At 38.2% G+C, this 24890-nt stretch overlaps 1 protein-coding gene across 4 annotated transcripts in view; it reads right to left on the bottom strand.

Annotated features, from left to right (window-relative positions):
* The window catches only part of VTI1A (vesicle transport through interaction with t-SNAREs 1A), a 271798-nt gene that overhangs the window by 76946 nt on the left and 169962 nt on the right, over positions 1-24890 (bottom strand). For 2 of the 4 annotated variants that reach the window (XM_057421011.1, XM_057421012.1), the window contains one exon: positions 22744-22816. In XM_057421011.1, the coding sequence (XP_057276994.1) occupies positions 22751-22816 (66 nt within the window). In that variant the 3' untranslated portion in view covers positions 22744-22750. The remainder of the gene's footprint in view (positions 1-22743; positions 22817-24890) is intronic. The other 2 variants (XM_057421008.1, XM_057421009.1) reach the window with 1 other exon arrangement.

The raw sequence follows: 24890 nt of genomic DNA, 5'->3' as shown, positions 1-24890 counted from the left end.
CCCTATCAGTAACACCCAGGGACATCTCACAGCCTCAGACAACTGAGGTTCAGGCCCAAGCCACAGTAACAATTACCTTGAAGTCTATGACATACACTCATTTAATTGGTCCCAGGCTGTACTTCATGGTCCAGATGAATTCCACGGCTTCTCTGGGCAACATGTTCCAGTGCCTCACCAACCACACAGTACAGAACTTCTTCCTAATATCTAATCTAAATCTATCCCCTTTCAGTTTATGACACAATTGGCAATACCTGATGTAATTCTTTTGATAAACTTCTGAGTGCTTTTTTCTTTATAAATCTGGTAAGAAATAACAACAGTCTCAGAATGACTGAATATCATTTCAGAAGCTTCAGCTAAGGAGAACACTTTAGCCTTGGAGTCATACAGAGAGATAGGCCATTGTGTTTCCCAGCGAGCACTTGGTAAACTGAAAGCTGCCACGTAAGGGAGAGTTAGGGTGGAAGAGAACAGCACCTTGTGATGCTGCTGCACTGGGTCAGGAGTTTTGCCATGCGGCACGTTCAGACCTTTGCATTTGTTCATAAGAGACAGCACTGTCATGCTAATGGCTGAAGTCTCACTTGGTTTGATGAAATCTACATTAAGGCGCCGTATCACAGATTCAGCTCTTCCCTTTAACCTCCCTGCAACACGAAGTGTATTACAAATCTGCTACAGGAATCACCTCATCCAACACAGATACGCACAAGTCTCAAGGGTGGAAAGTGGCAGCTGTTCAACACATTCACTCATAGAAACACAGCACACCATCAGTGTTTGTTTTGCTATTGTTACAGTTATGTTAGCAGTGAAAATGTCTGAAATATTTATTTGCTTTTCAGAAACAATCCTGTAATAGCATTTTTTTTTGCTGCAGATAATATTTTGTGAACTGCAGATTAATGAGTAAAACAAGTGGTTAAAGATAGCTTTTAAACATCATTCCTTTCTTTACTCATTTTATAGCTCAAGAGCCATATGTCTCTCTTTAACATGTGATTTGCAATGTAATAGTCCATGAGCTTCCATATCTGTCTTATATAATAGTTTCAAATAAAATTTGGCTCTCTGTATGTCTTAACCTTGGGAACAGGACTCTTAAAATCCTAGAGGCCAAATACCAATATCCCTATAGGATTATCATGCACATCTGTATTTCTGGAAAGATGATATTTTTAAGGGAAAAGCTTTCAATTAAATGTTCTTCCAGAAACCATTGTTTTGCCCAGCTCTTTCTTGTTGCTCTCCTGGTAAGGGGCACACCATAGGGCAAACCTTGGCCACACTATAATTTCATCTGCTAGGTGACCCAAGAATAAATATTTGCAATAAGTTATATTTTTGTTTAAATCTCCTTCAGATTTCTAGAACTGAGGTATTGCTGCCATGAAAGAGTTTGAATTACAGCAAGAGGACTGGAGGAACTCCCTCATATCCCCACCTGAGACTCAATCTTACCCTGTCATCTGCAGGCAGAAAGTTGCTAACAACACATTCAAACTGTGAATGAAGCCGCAAAAGCCAGAATTTAGTCAGTCTTTTACATTTTTGCTTTCAGCCAAAGTACTTAAGGCACTGGGTAGCAGACACTGCAAATTCAGACGCAAGAGTGTTTCCATCTTAACCTCCTGTTTATAGGTCATTACCCAAAGTTTCTTGAAAGTTGTACTTTTCAGAAGGAAATTTCTCATTTTTGGTTTTGGCTAGGTGATCTTCTGCTTGCTTGGGGTTTTTTGTTCGCTTGTTGGTTTGATATTCAAGCTATGTGAACAAGCAAAATGTTAAACAGGCATAAGACACTATGATTTTTCTTTTGGTTGATTTTTCAACCTGAAATGACAAAGGGGTTAACAGCTAAAATCCAGAATGAAAACTGAGAATTCTAACCACAAATAAGGGGCTGGGCTTGTCTTGAAGAGAAAATATTCTGGTTTCAACAAGACACATGAGCCCAAGCAAACTGAGCCCTGACCACATGCAGTAGATTTTTTTGTTTGTGTTTTTGCTGAACTAAGAAAGGATGCACCCAAGGGAGAGATTAACAAACTGAGGCTACTCGGTTCACAGTGTTTGTTGTCCAAGTCACAGAGCAACAAAGAAAAAAATGCCAGAAAGTCCAAATATTCTAAAAACCTATGGATATTAACCCATTTTATGCTTCGTGAGTCTAGGAAAAGATAAGCTGTGAGACTGAAAGACCAGGAATACTGAAAGTACAGCTTCAGACATATGTACCATTTATTAAACATCAACCTTTCCCAGATTTTTTTTTCCTCTTATATAAAAAACTATGAAGAGCTTAAACTTAGAAAGGGAAACATTCCTAAACCTCAACATTCTCAGTTTTCTTATCCTACCAGCCTCACATAAACTATCTTTATTAATAGGTCTTAACCTCATGTTTAGTTAGTTTTTTTTCCCCAAAAAAAATCAAGATTACTGTCTGCGGTTTTGCAATGTCAGTAATTAGCACAATAAATCATTGTTCTAGAAGCGAGATGTTATGCCAGTACATATTACTGAGTCCTATACCGGACATATAAAACAACAACAAAACTAAAACCAACTGAAGGGTGGGATTTTCAGAAGCATTTAGCGTTGGCTGAATTTTGCACCCAGTGAAGTCAGAGGTAATTTAAAGGAAAAATAAAAATACCCAAACCACCATAACATTCTCTTCTACCATATCATAATAAGCAGTAGTAGGCTGAACAAAAAGTCTAGCGATCAAGGTTCAAATGTTGGTATTTTCTCATGAAAGTCAGTTGGCATGAAATACAAGTGGAAGATAGAATCATAGAATAGTTAGTGTTGGAAAGGACCTTAAGATCACCTAGTTTCAATCTCCCTGACATGGGCAGAGACGACCAGATCACTGAGGGCACACTGCAAAACGTCTGGAAGCATCCCTCCCTAACAGTACTGAGAACAGTATTGCTTTTGCTCAGCCTAGTATGAGGGCACTCTGGAGAGATTACACAGTAGCTGAGATGTCCTTGTGTCTTGAAACCGGCACCTGGAATGAGTGTTTGCCCCTTCTGATTTCTTGTATTGAAGGTGGCTGATGCAGCATGCTTTAGTATTAGACAAAAGGACTTCTTTCTCATCCCAATGTGCGTAAAATAGAAAGAAAATTCACATGGGAGGCCTGCAGCATCACACATAATGACTGCACCGTCCCATGAGGTAGTGATAAAAACTCCTCCAGAATCCCAATATATTTAAGAAAAAACCCAAACTACCACAGAAATCTGCAATACCTAGGTATGAAGACCATGTCACACTTAGAAGAGCCATGTTTCACTATAAAGAGCTATGTAATGAGTCAGAAAATAAACCCAAGGATAATCTCCTTTTTCAGCTTTTAGAAGTTGCAAAGCACCCGGGTCTTTTTACTTGAGTTATAGCTAGAAAAAAGCCATTAAAAAAGAATTGTAAAGAAATGTCTTGCATGCAGAAGATGGAGTCCACTGTAATTTCATTTGCAAGTCTCTTAAGTATGGGGAGTAAATGAAATGCAGATCTGTAAATTCAAGACCATTACAATGCTACAAAGTCTGAGGCACTCAAATCACCTTCAGATGTTGCTGCTTGTACAATTAACAATAACAGGAGTCCAGTTGCTAATGTTAGGATACCAGACTCAGAAGACTAGTCTATGAAAAAGCTTTGCCACTACAACAGTATAACTGTGTTGGCATGAGCTTCTACTGGAGTTGCAACTTACCAGCAGAAAAAATAGTGCTTTCGTTGTTAGCGCTTATACCCTCCCCAAGCAAAACAGAATATACTGGCCAAAGGGTTTTTTAACTTTTTTCCTGGTACAACCATGCCTATGCTAGGGCTTTTGCCAATACACGCATGCAGCCAAAAATCACACCTCCAACTGACATTACTATACTGGCAAGCATTTCGAGCATTGGCCTTAAAGCAGTTATTTGTTCAGTGATTGCTTTCCACAATCACCCCTCACCCTGAAAGTACTGTATTTCTTCACAGGTAGAAAGCTGGGAGAAAGAAATAAAAGCTATCAGCTTAGGTCTTGTTCAGCTGTTTCTTATATCAGGCAAGGATTTTTCTTTTGCCTTCACAAAAGTTGCATTCACCCCCTTACAAAAACAGAATAAAACATTCTTGGAGGGGGGGAGCGTGAATCTTTAACCCCACAGCAGAACAAACAAACAAAAGTTCAGGTCAGCCCTTGCTCAACTTGCAACAGGGGCAGAGAGACAGAAAGGAGAGAATTCTCTCAATACTAATGACTACTGTTGCCATTCTCTACATACCAAAGTGAAAACAGTCTGTCAGCTTTAAAAGTGCTATTTGTGCTCCTATTGCTGTGACTTCCCAACTAAAGCACATTCTTTCATAAGCAAAATTCAAATAATTTTCAATCTCAAAGCTCACACAGAAAGTAGGCCTTTCTCAAGTGGACACAACTGGTCCAAGGGGGTGAGGGGAGAGAGGAAGGAGGAAAGAAACACTTTTGCAGAAACCCTCAGGTTGCCCTCCATGAGAAGAGGATTTCCATGAGACTTACCTTGGTCTGAGATTACCAAAAAACCAACCACGTTTTGAAGCACATTTGTTTTCAATAGTTGCAATATTTTTCGCAAAAGAAAAAAATTATCAAAACAATGGCTTTAAACATCATATGGGAGAAGGGAGCCTAAAGTGTTTCATTTCACTTCTAAAGCAGCAGGACGATATTTTTTTTAATATCCTCCACCTCTCCAAGCCATTTCCTGTGGTTTGTCCTAAAATTTACCCTCGTCAGCCTAAACAGTAGTGTCAACTATGCGTGAAGAATCAGCTCGCTTTTGGACTGAAAATAACTGTATCCTTTTAAAATGCCACGACTGCAGCATCATGAGGGAAGGCAAAGACTGTGCGGATCTAGAAAGGGAACTTGCTCCTTCTTCAGGTTGGTATTTTTTCCAAGCACAAGGGTCAAATAAGTCACTTTGTGAAACACCACATTATTTCTGCCTGTGCTGCTTCTGCTATGCACACATTCAAACAGTAAGTAGACTTGAAGATGTACAGTGGATTTGGCTTAATATTAAATTAAACAAAATTTTCCCTTGGAAACTGTCTAGCAGAGCCTGCAGAAATGAGTTGTAACTGCACCTGGATGTGGAATACTGTAAGTTTTAGGGAAATTTCCATGTCATACACTGGCTTAACGCACTACTGGCACATGTAACCTGAACAACTCAGACGCAGATACAGATTCCAAGGTTTAGAAACATCCACATTAAGGGTTTTGGTTTGAGCTCCTCACTTCTGAGCACATAATGATACTTTACAACTACAGACCTCTGCTATGACTCTTTACACGTTGGAAAAGCTCAGACTTTTCATTGTGCAAGTAACTCCTAAGATTACCAAAGGAAAGTAAGCCCCACAGCCAGCCCATCTGACGCAAGGAGGGTGACATCCGGACGTGTTCGGAGTATCAACACCTCCAATCCAGCTACATGCTGCCAGGAACTTTTTCCTGTTTGGATTCAAATGCAAAGACATCTGGGATCACACGCAAATGATCTCTTTCGATTTCATCCATGGTGACGTAAGGTGAGGGCTGCTTGACAGCACCCAGAGGAGTTGGTGCACACAGCCTGCAGGTACTCAGGGCTACTCAGGTTCCCCTATGCTGTTTCTTCAGCCCTGGGTTTCTCTCAAGTACTTGCTGCCAGCCGCTCTGAACTGCATACAGAAGAACAATATGCAATAAACAGACATCATTAGAGAAGTGTTATTTTTCTTATTACAGAAAAGTTGAGAACTTTCACAATATCTTGAAACAGCGTTTAGAAATTACCTCTTCAGCTTGGCATCCGCTCCCTCTTTAGGAACAAAACAACCCCAGCAATTACAGGAAAAAGCCAAACTGACACAACTAAACCAAGAAAGCCTTTTATCAATTCATCTCATGAGGTTTTGTTTGGTTTTTTGTTTTCTTATTTTATTATTTTTTAAAAGCTACTTCTTAAAGGCTTGGAAAAAAGCTTTAGGTGCTCTCTGCACGCAGAACATTTATGACTTTGTTCAATTTCTTCAATATATATCTTACTAATGCTTGCTGTATTAATGGACTCAGCCCAAGAAGTAGTAATATTGAGCTTTTTAATTGCTTTACATAATTAAACGCTAATGCTCCAATCATTAACAATAATGCTGAATACCATGCTTTGGAACACAATGTAAGCAATGTATTAAAAAAAATGCTTCACGAGGTTCCTACCTCTTCATTTTCAGAAGTAGTACGAAATAAGAAGGCTAAAAAAAATAACACTTATTGTCACTAGAGAAAGTGCTACAGTAAAAAGCAGCAAACAACTGGTAGCCACAATTATAACCTTCACCTCATAGCCTTCACAGAGCCTTTGCTGTTGCTGTCTATGTAAGCAGAAGAGCTGTCTGCTTCAGGGTGTGAGTTTTCTTGGAAATGTTTACTATAATGAGAGAATTTTCTGTTCTTTTTCCTTTAATCACAACATTGTCCAGATCTGAGACCTGAAGTGATGCAAAAAAATATTAAATAATCAAAAATCCAGATGACTTTTCAAGGAATTTAATAATCAGATGCCTCACTGCACTGCCTGGGACTGCGTTTCACGTTATATAAGAACTATTGGCACCCAATCATGTCATGGCAAAACTAGCTGACACCATGCTTGGTTACAGCTGTTGCCACAACAGTAGTTATTTGGCAAGTGATGTGAAAGAGGACAAAGTGCTATTGTGACCTTACACCAAGCTTTGACGTATGATGTCTCTAGTTCATAAAAAGGAAGGAAGAAAAGAAAGGCCACCTTTTTTTTTCTTCAGGGCAACCATATTGTGATTCTAAGTGAAGGTGTTTGTCAAAAGACATCAAAACCGTGGATTGACAGGCTATGAAAACCACAGAAAGGAATGCAGAGGAAGCACAAGACTCCTACAAGAAATGCCCTTCACGCTTTGGGAAGGTAAGGTGGAGTATGCCAGGTAAAAGAAGGGCAAAGAGCTCTTGTAAAGCAAACTGGTCCTTTGTCCTCCAAGAGAAGCAGTAGACCTCAACTGCACCTTTGTGGGAAGCCCCAAGAGCAGATTACAGTCTGAAGGCCAGTTGTGTTCCCAAGGGACTGTCTGTCACAGGCTGGCTGCTCTTGAAAATCAGGCGAGGAGACACACACTTTCCTTGTGAGTCCATCCACATTACAGAGGGAAGTGTTTTACCTTTGGCTAAAATACTTGCATCTCTTTTTTGTTGTTCTTGTTGATTTCTTTCTTCTTCTCCAGAAAGAAGCTGCAGAGCCTGCCTTACCACACAGATGGTTTCCCATTAAAATAATCAACAACAATGTTGGAACTCTGTTCCTTGAAAGGAGGTTTGTCTCCATGCCCAAGTGAGCCAACAGAGAAGAAATCAGCTGCTACGCATTAAGGAAAAAGTAACACATTTAAAACAAAAAAACAAAACAAAAGGAAAGGAAAAAGAATTTTCATCCAGTGTTTAATTGCAAAAACATGGTGGGAGAAAAAGAGGACTCGAGAGAAACTCCAGGACCTCTTGCATCTGAAGCAGCCATTTTTCAGTGTATGACAAAAATGCTTCAGTGCTGGTTGGTGCAGAGAAATGTCCTCAGTCTTTTAGATTAATTAACTGATTCTGCTGGTTGTCTTCCCACAACACAATGTACCCTAAGCCCCTCCTCCCATTTAGCTGAGCTCTAATCATTCATTCTGATGTCTGCGGTTTTGAGACCCATACTCTGTATTAATCCCAGATAAAAACGCAGATGGGAGGAACCAGCCAAACACTTGACCTGTGTGAGTATTGACTGCTGTCTATGTGAAAAAGTCAGCACTTTCCAGAAGACTCAGCCACCATGGAACATCTAAGATGCAAAAGTGATTTCCTCTTGTAAGAGATCACTCATGAGTTCACTTGTGTTAAAGGTAGATTTAAACAGTAGCCAAAGGAACATAATACGTATAAACCTGTCTCACTTACTGTGTGACAAAGAAATAATAGAAAAACAGGACTGGATTATGTTTTTAATTTTCTTCTAACACTAATCATTAGCATGTAACACGCAAGTAGTATAATCACCTGTTTACTTTTATAATGTGGGAAGACACTAGCAAACACCTTTTCCCTTCCTCTTTATTTCCCACTTATTATTTAAGTATTTCCCTGCAATGGGGAATCTCACTACACGTACATGAGAACTGCAAAATGAAACTGGATATAAACAGAAAGTGACTGATCTCATTTCACTGAGCAAGAAGGTTGAAGGCCAGAAAGGAAATAAATTGCTTTAGGGGTGGGATGTTAAGCAAATATTTACGCAATTTTCCAGCTTTTATCAAACATAAAATATAATCTAATAATCATCTAAGGAATGTTTTGAGAACATTTTCCCTTAAGTATTACTCAACATTTAGACATGGATGATCAAAACGTAGAGACCCACTCCCACCAAGCATAGAGCACTATTTATCTCCAGCTATCCCTAATAGGAAAGATTACAAGAATTAGGTTTCAAGCTTGTACAATTGCCTTTAGACAAACACAACAATATGCAATAAACTACTATTCACCAGATGACTTTAGAAAAAAAACCCATCCCACACTAATGACAATTAAGACTGAAATAAAAGAAGAGCCAAATAAGTAACAATGCAGGATAAAGAGGACCCCTTGAAAGATGCATTAGCATGGAAGCCATCAAATCAGGGGGTGGTGGCTTTCCATGTGGGAAGGCATTCTCTGGGGCCACTTCTTGGCCTCCTCTTCACAAAGGAGCTCATTCCTTTAAATGATGATGACATGTACTCAGAGTTTGGATCAAAGAAAGCAGGGCACAGTGGGTCTCAAACTGAAGTCAGTCTCAGAACTCACTAGTTTAGAGATGAGGGCCAGGTTTGATAGTCCTCCCAACCAATCCGTGTTATCGAGTTCAGTCACAGAAAATATTTTCCTATGAAGCCTGTATTTAATTGGGTCAGTGGAGCAAGAGGACAAACCAGAAACTCTATGGTAAGCTAGTTTCTACATTTGTAAAACACAGATTTCTCTGGTATATTGTGCACCTGCTCTTCCTCTCAGATTCATAAAACAAGCTTTCGGGTGCAAGCTTTTGCACTGATCTCAATGAATAGAATGATAAGCACACAAAATCACCACCTGAAACAGATCATGACAGCATCTTTGCACCACTGCCTTTTCTTTGGTTTCCTTCAACATTCCATACTCCACCAATGCGTTGTCTGTTTACAATGTGCATCTTTGAGACGAGGTCCCTATTTCCTTAGCTGACTGCTAAGCATCTGGAACACTGCTAGTAATAAATCTGAATACATTAAAAGAGTTTATTATAAAACAATTCTACAATATGCTTAACATCATATATCATTCCAAATACTCCATCTTACTCCAAAGAAGATGCTGTGAATTTCCTAAGAAACAACTACTTGTGAGCAACTCCTGTCTTAAGAATTCTACACGGTTCATCTCATTTGATCAGTTAGATTCCTCAAAGAGCAATCATCTGATGGAACTGACATTTGGGATTTTAATTCTCCCACTGCTTGCTGGTAAAGGTTTAATAAATCACCAATAATTCAAAGATGACCATTAAAATATGACCAAGCAAGTGCGCCAGCACAAGAGACATTCTATAAAGAATACTCTTCAGGAAGAGCTTGTTCTACAGCATTTTTACCAGCTATCACATTCAAAGTTCCTTTTACCCTAGCTTTGAACATGTGCCTGCTACAAACTCTCTTCTAACTTTACAGTTAAGAGCAGCATCATGTCAGTGGATGTTTCAACAAAATACAACAGAAATCCATATTTTTATTTTCTCCTTAATCAGAAGTTGAACAGCAAAATATTGGAATTTTAAAGGCTCACTATGTTTTGGTTACTACACATGAGATAATAGATTTTTTATGCATTTCTAGACTATCTTCATGGCTTTACCCATTCATGTGCTGTTACAAATCATGTTTCTTCTTTCCCCAGAGGCAAGAGGTGATGCTGCTAAAGGTAATCTTGGTCAGGGGAAGTGACTGCCAATCCCTGACTCTACACATGTCTCCTCCACACCTTTGAAGAAGGAAACAGCAGCATTCTGAGAGTAAGTCATAAACTGTTGCATTTGTAGGGATATATTTCTTTTTTAAGGAACCGTAAAGTACTTAACAAACATTTGTACTGATTGTTCGCAGGTTGACAGGAGCCAGCAATACATCTCACACCACAGCAAGCTATAAGAACATCATTTCTGACAGGAGGAGTAAGAAGAGATTGATAAGGAAGAAGTAGCTGCCTGGGCTAGTACATCAAGTTAAACATTACTGCTTTTCTATAAATACACTTACCTTTGTTTCCAGGAATGCATAAATTCTATTTGTTGAACCAACCCAAATACTCTTTTCTGTCTGCGACACCAAAAATGTCACCCATGGAGAGATGAGCCTGTCACCTGTAGCCCTCAACATTATATTATCTATAGAAATCAACAAAGAACAGATACCTCCTCTTCCTCATACCCACATTCAATTGTTAAGGAGATCAGGTATGCACTTGGTAATGGACTGTTATGGGAAATCAGATATTCCATACCCCTCTAGTCTAAATTCTTCCCATGCTTCTCTTTCACCCCTTTAAAATCCATTTAAGCCATGACTCCAAATCAGGACAGGCACTGCTACCAGTTAGTCCATCATTCACAAACTCTCATCAGGTTGTCATGTGAGGACCATGCACAGATTAATTAAGGGCATTTGCTCTTGGAATGCTTTGCTGGGATATGGAACATTATCCTCATTTTAGAAAGGCACAGAAACAGATGTGTCCACAGTTACCCAAGATATACCCAGGACAAAACTAGGATTCAGACATTAGTAGTCAAGTACCTGACTGTTTTTACCGGATTGGGAAAAATCATTATAAAAAAATCTCAACACCTTTCTAAGATTAGAAGTAAGTTACTTACACAGTATCTCAAAATAAGAAGGCAACACAGCATGAAGCATATGGAAACATGCCAGTGCTTAATATTCAATTTATATGAAATACAGATATGAAGAAACTATAAAAGGGACACTTATAGCTGAGTCTTTCTTTGTCTTAAATATTTTAACCATGAAGATATTGTATATTTTGAAATAATATATAATGGCTCATAAAATGAGACATTTTCTTCTCTTCGCTCACACTCCTGAAAGTACTTTATCTCTAAAATTCGTGCCAGCATAAAAAAGTCCTTTCCTCCTGCCCCAAGATCAAAAAAAACCCCATATAACTAGCTTGGCTTTGAAACAGATTTAAATATTTACAAAGCTATGACCTCATATTTGTAACACTAAACGGAAAGTGAACACACTTTTTAGTATACAGGCTTTGTTACAGGCTATATATTCAGCACCTCTGAGCATAGCTGCATTACGTAGGAACAGAACCCAAAATGAAAATCTCCTATGTATTAGTATTTTGCTGCTAGTTTTTTACAGAAGCGCAGACAAGAAGTTACGCCTAAGATCTCATCCTGACAGACACTCTGCTGCTTCAAAAGATGAGCTAAAGCACTGGCACTCAGAGAGCTCCACCTTTATCAGCAGACTCAACTGAGCAGCTGTGGTGTTAAGCTCAAGACTACCCTAGCCTTGCTGACCTGCAAACTCAGGCTTAGCCATACTGCTTCTTTGAGTTCTTTCCTTTTGCTGTCTACTGCCTATGCCAGTCACCTTCACCTGGTGATAAACCCAATTATATCTCCTTATAAAACACAATGAGAAATGAGACTGAGTCCTCCAATAAATACCTTGAATTCTAGGCATCTTAAGCACAAACTGTGAAATAAAACACTGACACAGGACCATGGAATGACAGAATCATTGAACATAAACATCATTGTTTTAATACAGGATTGTACGATCTTCCACTTCCTTAAAAATATGCCAGTAAACAAGATTTTACTTATCAGTGACGTTTTAATGTATTTTGGTGGCTCTTTTTTGGCAGTCACCAAGGATACTTTGGGGAAATTGAAATATCGAGCAATTTCCTTGTTTTCTAGCACAAATACTCCCATTCCCTCTATCCCTTCAATAAGACTGGGTTTTGCTGTTGCTGTCTGTTTTATTCTGCTTATGCAGCGCTGAAAATAAAATTAAATTAAATCGACTGTGAGAGAAAGCAACTTTTTGTCTCCAAAGTTTTGAGATCACCAAACCTTCTCACATTTAATAATTCAGGCTCACTCCCCTACATTTTGTCCAGGAAAATAAGATGGTCTTTATATTCCAAAGATGTCTTAACAAAAGTCTGCAGTACTGGATTTTCTGATGCTGGGTGACTACAAAACCCCCTTTTGTTCTCATAACTTCATGATGTATATCTATAACTCTTTCTTGTTTGTGAAGATAAGACCAGCCTTGTCTCTCTAAATGCCATTTCAAAGGAAGATTCACAGTTGTTTGACTTTTGATCTGTGTGGCAACTAGCTCGACCACCTGCGCTGGGTTCGAGCAGTTACTGAGCTTGCTTTGTACCATCTTATGAACACAGCAAGCCTTTTAAACCAGAATGAGCTGATGTGTGAATACACCAATTTACAATGTAAATACAGGGTCCAACAATATGGGCATCTTTAATGACCAAATGTGTAAAGTGCATATATTGTTTACTGATTATACCATTAAATAAAACAGATGGCTCATGTTCGCCATCCACCTACTGTGGATTAAAACACAATGGTGTAATAGTCTGGTAAACTGGTAATGTGAAACATTGCTTTGTACTGGTGCAATAGTATAAATAGCTGTTCACAAATGAGGTACAAAGCCCCTCTGCCACTAAGAGTAATTAGCTGAAGGCTGTACTGAAAGAATGCTACCTTCACAATCAACACGTGTGTGCCATTCACACTGCAAACTGCATCTGAAAAAACACAGCAGCAACAGAAAGCAGCAAGGAAGTTTCTCAGCATGGATAAAGCAGGCCATACGCTTCCCAACATCTAGGCAAGGCTGGGCACACTTAGAACCGTGTTTCTCAAGCAATTCCCTATTTAAACACATTATTTGCAGCCATGGTAAGTGTGTCAGGGAAACATACAGTGCTTTGTTTTTGCTTGCACAAGCATTTTTATCGGGGGGGAAGGCAAGAAACTGGTGCAAAAATAATCATAAAAAGAAATTTTTATTCAAGAAGAAAATTATTTGTTAGTGTTGTAATCTTAAACTATCAGCAGATCTACTAAATAAGACAAGATGAAGACTTTGCCTCAACTTACAAGTGTTATAAAAACCTTCTAGGTTACAGCTCAGTTAATATTGTAAAGTCCAAGCTAAGCAAAAGCTTTTAGGTAGTAAATACTGCACGGTGAGATCCTGCATGCCCACACTCAGAAAAACGTTAATACTTGAAGAAGGCACATAGGACAGTGAAAAACTCTTCTGCTATATTTTAATCTGGAGAGTACTAATGCCACTTCTAATTCTAATAAATTGGAGCTCCTGATTATTCAAATTCTTGACTAATTCTTTAAGTCTTCAAAAAAAACCCCGTTAATAAATATGATTTTAAAAGAGAAGTTATAATCCTGATTCTGAGACTGAAGGAGCACTAGCACTGAAAATGTATCAGTTTGTTTGAAGCAAACAGGTTGCAAAAGTCTCTCCCTTGTTTATATTATTCTAGATATATATGTAAAAAAAAAAATCACTGATTTTCAATGAATGACTTTAGAGCTACACAAATGTAGAGAACACAAATCTCAGTGTTTATGATAAGATTGTTTTTCCTTTCCCCCTCTTGCTCAGTTTCCACACTGACTTTTCTTTGTTGATTAGGTTCAAATCTTCGATATTAGTCAAAGATCCAGCCAAAATTAGCAAATTTTCATCCTTCCTATCATGAAGTAGACTACACAATCTCTCATTCTAAGACTGCACTTTCTCATTCATGATTTCATTATTCTTCAGACAGATGCTCAGCAGGTTAGCAAAGTGTGAACATTTCTTCTGCAGTTTTAAAGGTCCAATACAACATGATTACATGCTACCCAAGGATATAAATCCTCTCTTAGCTTTGCTCTTGTCCCACAGCAGCACTAATTTGTCTGCAACAAATTCTAAGGGATCCTTGTTTTCCTTAGCTGCTGATTTCCCAGTCATCACTTATGGCCTTCTTTTTAAAACTACAACAACAAACAACATCCATTCCCAAACAACTTTGCTCCAACTAAAAGAGATCCTCATTCAATACTAGGCTTTGGATGAGCAAACTACTCACATAAGTATGACTTGCAAGTTCAGGTCCTGGATTTTGTGACGGAACTTAAGTGACTAACTTCAACAAAAACTGTACCCAGCAAATCCTGAGTTTTCCTTTGTTCCAGTTGTTGGTCACTTAATCTGTCTCCTGAGCACAGCCAAAACTCTGACCTGCTACTATGAGATAGACTGAAAATTATCTAGTCTAAAAGATTAGCTAATAAGGACAAGATTCTGACAGCACAGCAGTTTTAAATCAGTTTGATGACTTCATTGTTTTCTTTAAGATAAAATCATTGGTGTGTGATCAGAATTGTGCTGGAAAGCTGAATTCATTTTGCTTATATTAAAACATGACAATTTCCACCAAGTGTGGGAAGTGCCAAATGCTGCTGAAGTTATACTTAGAATGCACAGAAGAGCTTCTTTACCTGAAAGTTTACAAAGCTCCTGCAGTGACCTGACAGAAGACTAGGCAAAACAATTCCCATTCCCACCACTTGTTTTCAAATGCCAGAGCTGACAAATATGCTGGTATGTCTATGGGCACAGGTGGGAGAAGGAAGTTCAAACTTCTGATGTTTGACAACACTGCTGCCTTTTCCTAAAGTGCCACAAAATAAGTTAAATCTCAGTTTTTTTGTTGTTCGTGTCTGAATTCCAAATGTTACTTTTAGTGAGCTTAGTCTACAGCCTAGTTATAGTCCAGGTATGTAACCTCAATGAGAATGATTTAATTTGGGTATCTCTATTTGCAAAGCTTAGTGACACCTACACATAAAGCTACTGTTTGGAAAGGCTGAGCTTCCAGGATTTCCCTATTAGAACACCATCCAAGCCTTCCATTTTTACATTCCTGAATCCTATCAAAAGGCTTGGCTTTATAAAAATTGGAAACTATAATGTGTGTACACTATTATTTATGCTCTCTAATTCTTGAGAAGTTCAGCAGAAATTTCTTTCCACAGCAGAAGTCATGGGCCATGACAGAGCACAGAAATCTCCTCAAATGCAGCAGCACAGAGATGTTCTCTATCCAGGAAGAAAGATCTGTGCTAAACATCAGGGAAAACTTGGAACAGTTTGATTGAAGAGATGGGGAATGTTCATCAGTACAGAGCAGGCAAAACAAATATCTGCCAGGACTGAAATGGGGACAGTCAATCCTTAACACAAAGGGTGAACTTTTCTGAGTTCACTTCAAAGATGATTCTCTGGTTAATTTTTTGATTAAAATGAAAGCCATGTAGCAAACTATCATGCAGATCTGTGTTCAGTAAATGTTACACGTAGGCATTTATGGCTTAAAAGCTCTGTAGTAAATGGCATGTGTAAAACTTGGCATATATTGTTATGTGACAGTTACAGTGTGAGTGGTGTCAAGAGCAACATAATCCTTGATTTACTACTGTCCTTAAGGAGTTTGACTTAACTGATTTCTGAAGAGTTGTCTCCAATTATTTCAGCAATCACCAATGTCAGCTTTCACTAACAGGTTCCCTACTTCACCCTGCTTCACATAACAATCTTCACCACACTCAAAATATTTTCACTACCTTCGCTATTCCAGGATATCATGTTAGGGAGAACTCATCCAACTGGAAACTACCTGTAACCACTGCAAGAAAGCACTGCACAGATTATGCTGATATAAGACATGCTTTCAGACATCTATTGTGGTTCAGACATGACAACGCTGACTATGAAATGTCTTTTGTTTCACACATGACACTGTGAACCTCTTTAGGCTCTAGCTGCTTAATCGTAGTCAACATATCTCAATACAGAGAACAATCACAAAGGGTTACATGATATTTAGCCTAGTACAATACTTTACATTCTTGGTATATGCAGTCTAAGACTAGCTTGGATAATTATCCAGCGGGATCCTGTTTTCCTGCAGAAACACAACTGTGCTTTAGATAATGTTCTTTCCAGCTGTTCAGCTGGACACAAGTAGGTAGAAGGGGGGGCAAATGAGACAGTAATTCTGGATGATAGAAAAGAGGGAATGGAGAGAACAGGACAAAGGCCATTGTATGTTTTAAAAAGGAACGAAAAAAGAGAATTAGAAATATTGTCAAAAGAATGCTGAGAGCCCTGCTCATAATGGATCTTGCGTAGGACGCCTGACATGTGGATAAAGCTTTCCAACAATCAGAAAAATAAAACAATGCTACAATAGAAATGCTTCTATCTCAGTGAATGCAGGACATACCCTTCTAAGACCACCAAGGTGCAAGGAGAAGAAAACACTGACTTATTTAGTCCTATGCACTTAAGTTTTTAAAATATAAAGATTCATCATTAGGCTTTTTTTTTTTTCCAGGTTTGGAGTAAATTTAACTCTGAATCACTTAAGCTCTTGGAGGCTTAAGTGGCATTAAACTTAAACATAAATCTTAAGGCTATGGTGGCATTAAACTTAACATAGCTACATGCTTGCAAAGTTGAAATTGGTCCCATTCTGTGAAGCACTCAGTAGCTTCAGTATGTGGTTCGGAATTCTCCATGTACTCTGCTTGCTGTAGCTATGGTGGTTATACAGCAGTTCAGGAGACTTCTGCACCTTCTGCGATGCATGAAATGAAAGTATGAATAAAGCCGAATGAAAGTAGAGTAAGAGTTTTCAAAAGCATTTAGGAAACAAGATACAGAACACTGTCCAAGAAAGATGAGCAAGGTTTATAAAATGGCTCTCGATTATTAAAAGCAAGAAATGCATCTCACATACACTGGATTACATCATACCTAACTTGAGAACAGGGAACCCACAGTGCCCCATACTGTTTTAAAACTCTTGCTGTTCAGACCTAGAGGTATATTTCCTGTCTTTTTGGTTGGACTCCTAATGTTGAAGAATGGGAATTTTGCTGACACTACATTTACACTTTCCAGATGTTTCGTCCATTACTTCAACAAAGAAACAAGGTTTATTTTTAAAGTCAGAGACAAAGTGAGGAATAAGCAGGTACAAATTAATGCCAAGGTTTAATCTGCAATAAGAAGCTGTATATTATTGATCCAAAGACTATCTGGTGATTAACGGCACCATAAAGCTTATTAGTTTCCTTCTGAAAGATTCAACACTTCATAATGATAAAGATTAGCTCCATAAAAACCTGTAATAATATAAGAATCAAGTAACTATATTAAATGCTTAAAGTCAGGAAATTTAAAAAGAAAATCTCACACTGACAGTAACAAGCACTAAAATACCTTATGTGTATTTTATGATTTCCATTTACCAACAGGAATATTAAGGACAGGGTTTGCTCTGTTACGAGCTTTGAGCAAAGAGAACAATAAAAACTGTGTTGCCCAAAAGATGACCCAGAATCATTCTGCCACTCATTACCCCTCTTATTCGGACTCCCTCAGGTTAAGGGATTTGCTCCTCTGGTTTAAGTTAACCATATGCTAAAATATCTTCCTGAATCAAGGTCTAAATTACTGAAGTAAACAGCTGCAGCTGTAAATATTCAACATGGAGCAGACATGTAGCTAAAGGATTTACCATTTCAATAATTTTCAGTGTAGAAATACATCTTGCAGTAAAAATAGATCTATGTACCAAAAAGTTGCTAAACAGTTTCTACTCAAACTTCTTCTGGCTTGAGACCAAATATGCAAAGTTCCTGCTGGAAAAAGCAATTCCTGTATTAGAATGAAAACAAGACAAGTCTAACTGTATGCTAAACTTCACTCTGTATCTGTGACGTGAAGACCTTCCTTCAGAAACCTGCAGAGACTCAACAGTTATGCCCTAGGAAGACTGATTCTGAGATAGGCTTTAGCTGAGTAGAAAATCTTTTTTGTTATGGACTTCTGGGGATGGAAACAGACTGGTAGTTAAACAGGGGAAAAGACAGTGAGAAAACTCACTCCTTGTTTTGGTTTGCCTTGAGAGGGACACAGCTGTCTCTGCTGCTGCTCTACATATGGAAATGTGGGCTTTGTAGTCAAGAGTGAAGGTAGAACAGTCATAAATAGCTTTTCACATCTCTAGGAGTGTGAGAAAGCAAATAAAGAATTACTTCTGCATCCACTACTGAACGGCCAACCAACCAGGTCAATGGGTGGAGGTAGAGCATCTCACAGCCTGTGTAAATAACTGCCCTACACTGAATGTCCTCTCTGCCTAATGGCCACAGGGGCCTCTTCTGAGAAGTGCTAGGAATGACTGCAATCCAGGCCCAAATTCTGAAGGCCAACTGTAAAACACTTATGTTTTAAATCATTTCAGGGGCAACAGACACAAGTTGGGTGCTGGGAAATTTTCACAGATAACTGGAAAAATTGCTAATTTCAACTGCTACTGGGTTGGACTGCTTAAAGAGGCATTGGTATCTCCAACCTTGGATGTGTTTGAAACTTGAATGGAGAAGTCTCTGAGAAACCTGCTCTAATTAGACTTACTTTGAGCAGGAGGTTGGACCATATGACCTCTAGAGCTTCCTTCCAACCTACACTGTCCTATGACTCCATGAAATGGTGAGAAATAACTGTAAGGTCAGGACTATCCTGGAGTTCAAAAGTACAAGGAAGTTTGATTAGAAGTGATGCAAAAAGTAGGACTACCAGAATTTTCCTGGAAAGAGGAGTGAAGAAGCTCAACTCCAATTAGCACAGAGGGGCAGGCATTCCAGTTCTGATTGTAGTCATATTGGTCATGCAGCTGGCAAGTCATATAATTTATCACCTGAGAGCTGAACACTTACTGCTTTATTTCTGTCAGCTGGAGGTAGTGTCTGTCCTGCTGGAAATCACATTTTAAGTCTCTCTTATAAGAGCAGATGTGTTCATGAGCTTCTCAAAGAATCATTGCTAAGAATTCAGAAGATTGAAATCTGAAGATTAAAAGAATTTTTGGCATAAAAATGTCCTGGTGAAGCAGACAAAATAAAAAGTTGTTCTGGAGGGTGGTAGCTATTTTTTCATGAAATATTTTTCTGCCATTTGGAGGGGGGTAGATAGAATTTATCTGCTAATTGGATAAAGATTCAAATTACTGAAATTTTTATCTGGTTACTTTTAGTTTTGTTGGTTTCCCACTGGGCCATGTGTGGCTTGGAGGCTACCCAAATTCTTTTCCTAAAAGCTTTTCTAGGTTATTGGCTTAGGATATGGGCAAAAGACTGAAGATCTTTCAGAACATACTCTTTTCTGCTTCTTTCTGACACACTGTGTGCTCCCCAGTTCACACTGTGGTAGAGGCCAAGGGATGGATGTCTGAGACAGTGATACTGCAGATAATTGCAGAAGATTCCATTTCCTTATGTTAAAAGCTATTATCTGAAAATTCTCTAACTTAAACTACACTGCAATTGTGTTATAGTCTCACAGTTTTAAAGAGGAGTCATAAACCATCAGGATTTCCAGAGCTATTGATACATGTAAAAGGAAATGATTAATGCTTTGACATGCTGATTTTATCATGGTAATGCAACGCCATACCCTGAGTGGAATATACTAGCTTAGTGGAATCCCAGTAGGTTTATTTACAGGAAAACAAATAATGAATTTATAGGTTATTTCAAAGAGAGAATATTTAAGAACACTTATTACAAAATTTCCCTTAAGCAAATACTCAAAATACAGGAAGACAACAAATTCCAGTACATAAGGCTGGCTTCCTAAAGTTGCTAGACCAGCAAACTGGTATAGGAGGGTCTGTTCCTATTATGCCACTGATTTACTTGGTGACGTCTGGCAACTTACAAAGCCTGTCCCTGCTTTTATTCCCCATCTCTGGAGCATTTTATGCACAAATACATGGCTGGGGAATTTAGGTCATACAAAGGGAGCAAGGTAGCCCTCTAGCTATCTAAATATATAATCTCTTACTATATTTGGCCAGATTCAGAAGAGATTCTGCTTTACCTTTCCCGGATGTAAAAATAGAGATAGTTAGGCATTAATTCAATGCACAGGGTATTATCATAGTCAAGAGACTATGGCATAGTCCCTTAGCCTGGCATATGCCTCATTAGCCTGGCATATGAATTTAAGCATATCAGCAAATACATATTGTGGGAGCAGCAACTAAGTTGAGAAACGTTTGGTTCAACATTACCTTTTCTGTATATTAATGATGTGAAGAATAGTCCTCCAGCATTCTTCTTCATTGGTTCCAGTAATTAAGTAAAACATTGGGTGGCATGTACTGAAGTGTGCAGAAATTAGGACATAACTGCCAATCTGTGCTAATCATTTTTCTTGCAGTTGTATTTATCTAATTTGTGCTGATTTCTCAGGGTCTGCATTTTATGATTATTCTTGAGACTTAAACAACACTAGGATGATGCTGAGGCTGGAATAATGCTAGACCCTACTATTGAACAAGTCACAAACAAATTATATTCACCACAGGTCTATCTATTGTGTAGTTTTAAATAACATCTTGAGAATCTTCTGCTGCAAGTTGCATCTATGAAGGGGCATTGCTTTTGGCACATTTACCTGAACTGGGCTTAAATCCTAACCTACCTTTCATCCAGACGGGTGACTCAGCTTAGGATTTTTGCTAAAGAGAAAGGAAACCCAGTGCCTTTCTGACACACACAAACATGCCATGGTGGTGTTTGACTACATTATCCTTTTTGTCTGAAAAGAAGAGCCCAAGTATATTTCAGAAAGATCATATTTTTCATTTGGCTTACGGAACACTTATAAACTAGGACTCCTAACTGTGATTCCCAAACACAAAACAAAGTCAAAGGTTACAGCATATGTTTTTGTTTCAGCTTCTCCAAATTACTTGCAAATGTATTCAAACACAATATGAGGAGATACTTTATTTTACTGAAAATAACAGACTACAGGGTGCTGCAAAAAAGGCTGAGGTACCTCAAGCATAAACATGGAAAGAATACATTGGTTTAGAAACCCATAAATCCTTATTTGAATCTGCCAACCTGAAAGCCAAGGAAAGCCCGAAAAAACTATTTTTCCTAAATGCTATGTCTGATTAAGCCATACTATTAAATGACAGCTGAACTTTAACATTAATATGATATTATTTAAATAACTGCATCGATTTTTTTTACACTAAAATGATGAATGATTTTTGGACAGCTCAATTGACACAAAGCAAGAAACCCCTTTAATGAGATTTGACAAAATGGAGACATATGCAGAATATTCGTTACAGCTCATGTCGCAGAGCCCTTCCTGGGGAGACTTGGGTTTGGTTGTGTCTTTTCTTTCGTTCATTTTTTTTATAGTTTATTTTGATTGTCTACAGGCACTGAACCATCCCTTTCAATTGCCACTTCCTTCCTCCATGGATTTTGAATTTAGCTTGTGTCATTTACATATTACTCTTAATCAGAGAATTTTATATGTTACAGTTTGGAGTTGGAATTGTAAGAAATCTGTGGAATGAAGGCATGAGGTTCAGTCATTTTAACCTTTGTCAGCTGGGTATACAAGGACTAACAAAGATATTTTTCTGAGAAGAAATGAAGAGATAAAGCTTGCACTGAAGAACAACTCACTAAATTCTGGTTTTGCTATTTTCCAAGTGAAGCGACAAATCAACAGCTCTGCTAAAACTTTATCTTCATGTTTTTAACAAGCAGATTGCATTAAGCAAATATGCAACATATAAGCCAATTGTAAGAGTAATCCCATACTGAGCACTCGAGAGGATGCTCTAAACTCCTTTAGAATCGCGTTTTCATAGCACCCAGAACCACATATTAGAGGGATGCTTTTCTTCTGTAAGAAGCTGAATATATACAGATATATGGACAGAGAAGCTTCGGTGCTGTTTCACTGGGTAAAGATCACGTATCCAGAGATGCCACCAAAATCTGTCTTGGAAGGTGCCTCACAATCTCTGGATAACTCCCTCCCTGTGGTCCCACATAGACTTTTAGGATGTTGAAGATTTTTCCTTTCTGTACCACCTCACTTTGATCCCAGGTACAATTTTCATAACACTGAAAGCATGGGAGGAACATGTTAAAACCACAAGGTCTGACAATGAGTCTGCTCCATCTCTTCAGGCAGAATTCATCATTTTAACCTTCTGTCTGTGTGTAAATGCACACTGCCTGAAAACATTTACAAACTTTCTCACATAAAATCTAACAGGTAAAAAAACCCCAAAAGACCGAAATCACTCAAGAACAAGGAACACAGGGAATTATAATCAAAATGCTTAATTTTAGAATACACAGACAAACCCCCCCACCAAATACAAAGAGAGAAAGATGTGAAATGACTGAGCAAGAGGTAATCCTTCAGGCTATAGAAAAGTCTTTCTATAGCTGTGATAAAGCCTGCTATCAGACCATGCCTGCTTCACTACCAGCATTCATTCAAAGACATTCTACGTAGCAGCCCATGTAAAAAAAGTTAGGTACATCATCAAAATGCTGAGTTTAAATTAAAGCTAAAAATAAAGGCACAGAAGGATAGAGGAGAAAAAGAGAGTGGAAATGTCCCTACCTTGGCCTTACCTTCGCAACATTCCCGTCAAAATCCTGGAACTCTTCCCCAGGTTTGCATCTGTTTCTCTAAGCTGGGGAAAAAAAGAGTCCCATTAAAGGCAAAAGACACATGTATTCCATTCTGTACAAAGGACAGCTATTTTTACTGACATTTGAGTCAATCAACTTCAGGTTTAGCCCACACCAAACTCTCATGTAAGAAAGCTACTGAAGATCTGAAATCTAAAAATGATTTGTCTGGTTTTCTCTTACATAAAGATGAAACCCAAGGAAAATAAGACATTGAGGCAACAAAAATGAACCAAGATAAAGAGCAAACGCTTTACAAATACAGGGTGGCAGGTATATAAACTGGTATCCATAATTCCCACTGATGTGTGTATGTGTATTGGTTATGGATATTAGTGAGGGCATCAAGGAATGAAGAGACAGCCACGCGCTGTGTTCCTGAATCTTCATGAAAAGGGAAACAAACACACCTTTCTTCCACTGTTTTCAAAGACAGTAGTGTAAAGAAAAAGCAGAAATATAAAACAGTGGTCTTTTACCAATTCTGTATAAAAGAAATATGCCTATATTTGTATTCAAATACAAAACTTGCACTGACTTTACAGTGGCCACCACTGGGATGGATGCCCAAATACTTTGTGAACAGTATATAGTATGTACATACGGCACAGTGGTATAATAAATATTTGTGCATGCAAGGATAACTCACTCACTGAAAATAGCATTTTTGTAGTTTATTAGGACACAGATAATTATTTCCAGCTAAACTTGATTAGCAGACTTGTTCTACAGCTCCCTAAAATCTTGCAAAACAGGTAAAACCACAACTGAATAAAAGATGACACTTGGGACATGAACAGAAAATTTACGAAGCAAAAGAACTTCTATTAAAAAAAGAGCACTTACTTCTATTGCTCTTTAAATGGGAATAAAACCTCTCTATTTTTGTGTTTATTAGTGTCCCACAAAAGGAAGCCTAGAAATGAAGAAGGGTATAGGAAGAATAGAGTTACCCTCCTATCGCCTCTTTTGCTACTGGGAGCTAAAGGAGAGACATCTTTTGACTTTTTAGGGATCCTGAAACCAGTGGGACATCAAAATCTACAGTAAAAGATAAGATAATGATTCTCAGTTACGAAATAGTAATGACAACTGCCTCTAACATGCCCTAAAACACAGCTGTGTGTACACACATAAAAACATTCTTCTTATGAAAGCTGAATATTTAGCTCTTCATTATCAAATCAGATTGAAAGGATTACCTGACTCATTGACTTCTTACTAAAGAAACTTTGTTGTAGAAAACAAAATGTGTCCTCTGTTATAAATCCATCCAAACAGTAACACTGCCATGAAAAGTGGCAGTCTTCTGATAACAAATCACCTTCACCATAACAAACCACTATTATATATTGAATATGTGCACGGCAGCAATATTAAACCCATTTTCTATTCTGAAGCCCAATATTATAAATATTTGGTACCAGATTTAATGTTTATTACTGAAATCAGTAGCTGCAATCAATGACACATAACATTTTTGCATATATTTCCTCCTTGTTCTTGTAAAAGGTATTAAGAAAATACCAAGGAGAAGCGGGGACCGGATAACACTAACCAAGACTTGCTTTTAGCAATATCATATGCAGTGGGAAGGCTTGCACTGACTTTCAGATCTCTGTAGTTATGTGCTACGATGGACAAAGATGAGCATTATATTTCAGGGAGGTCATTCCCTCATTTTTTTCCTGATTAATCTAGACAATTCAGGCTCCAGAACAGCAGTTTAGCCCAGTTTGACACAAGGAACAGGAGAAAAAAAGTCACAATAGTTTTTAGAAGGCTCATTAAAAAGCCAAGTTTTTATCCATGCTAGAAGGGAATCCGAAGTACAAATGTATGCTTTATATTGGTCTTTTATTATTCATAAGGATGCATTTAATACTTGGGGCTTCTCCTCCCTTTTCACAGAAAAGTAGCTCTCTCCTTTTTACCACTGTATGTTTGATCCTTACTTTCCTCTCTTGCTGCAGGATTCTATCTGACAGCTAGAATCAGTACTGATAGTTAGGGGAAGCTGAATCTTAGAGGTTTGACAAACCCCTCTAAGCAAGACAACCTCATATTTTTATGGTA

This window comes from Pezoporus wallicus, unplaced genomic scaffold, assembly GCF_028554395.1.
Source record: "Pezoporus wallicus isolate ANWC-B61680 ecotype Strahan unplaced genomic scaffold, APGP_CSIRO_Pwel_v1 contig_3365, whole genome shotgun sequence".
Taxonomy (NCBI): Eukaryota; Metazoa; Chordata; class Aves; order Psittaciformes; family Psittacidae; genus Pezoporus; species Pezoporus wallicus.
This window is presented reverse-complemented; position numbering and strand designations above follow the sequence as displayed.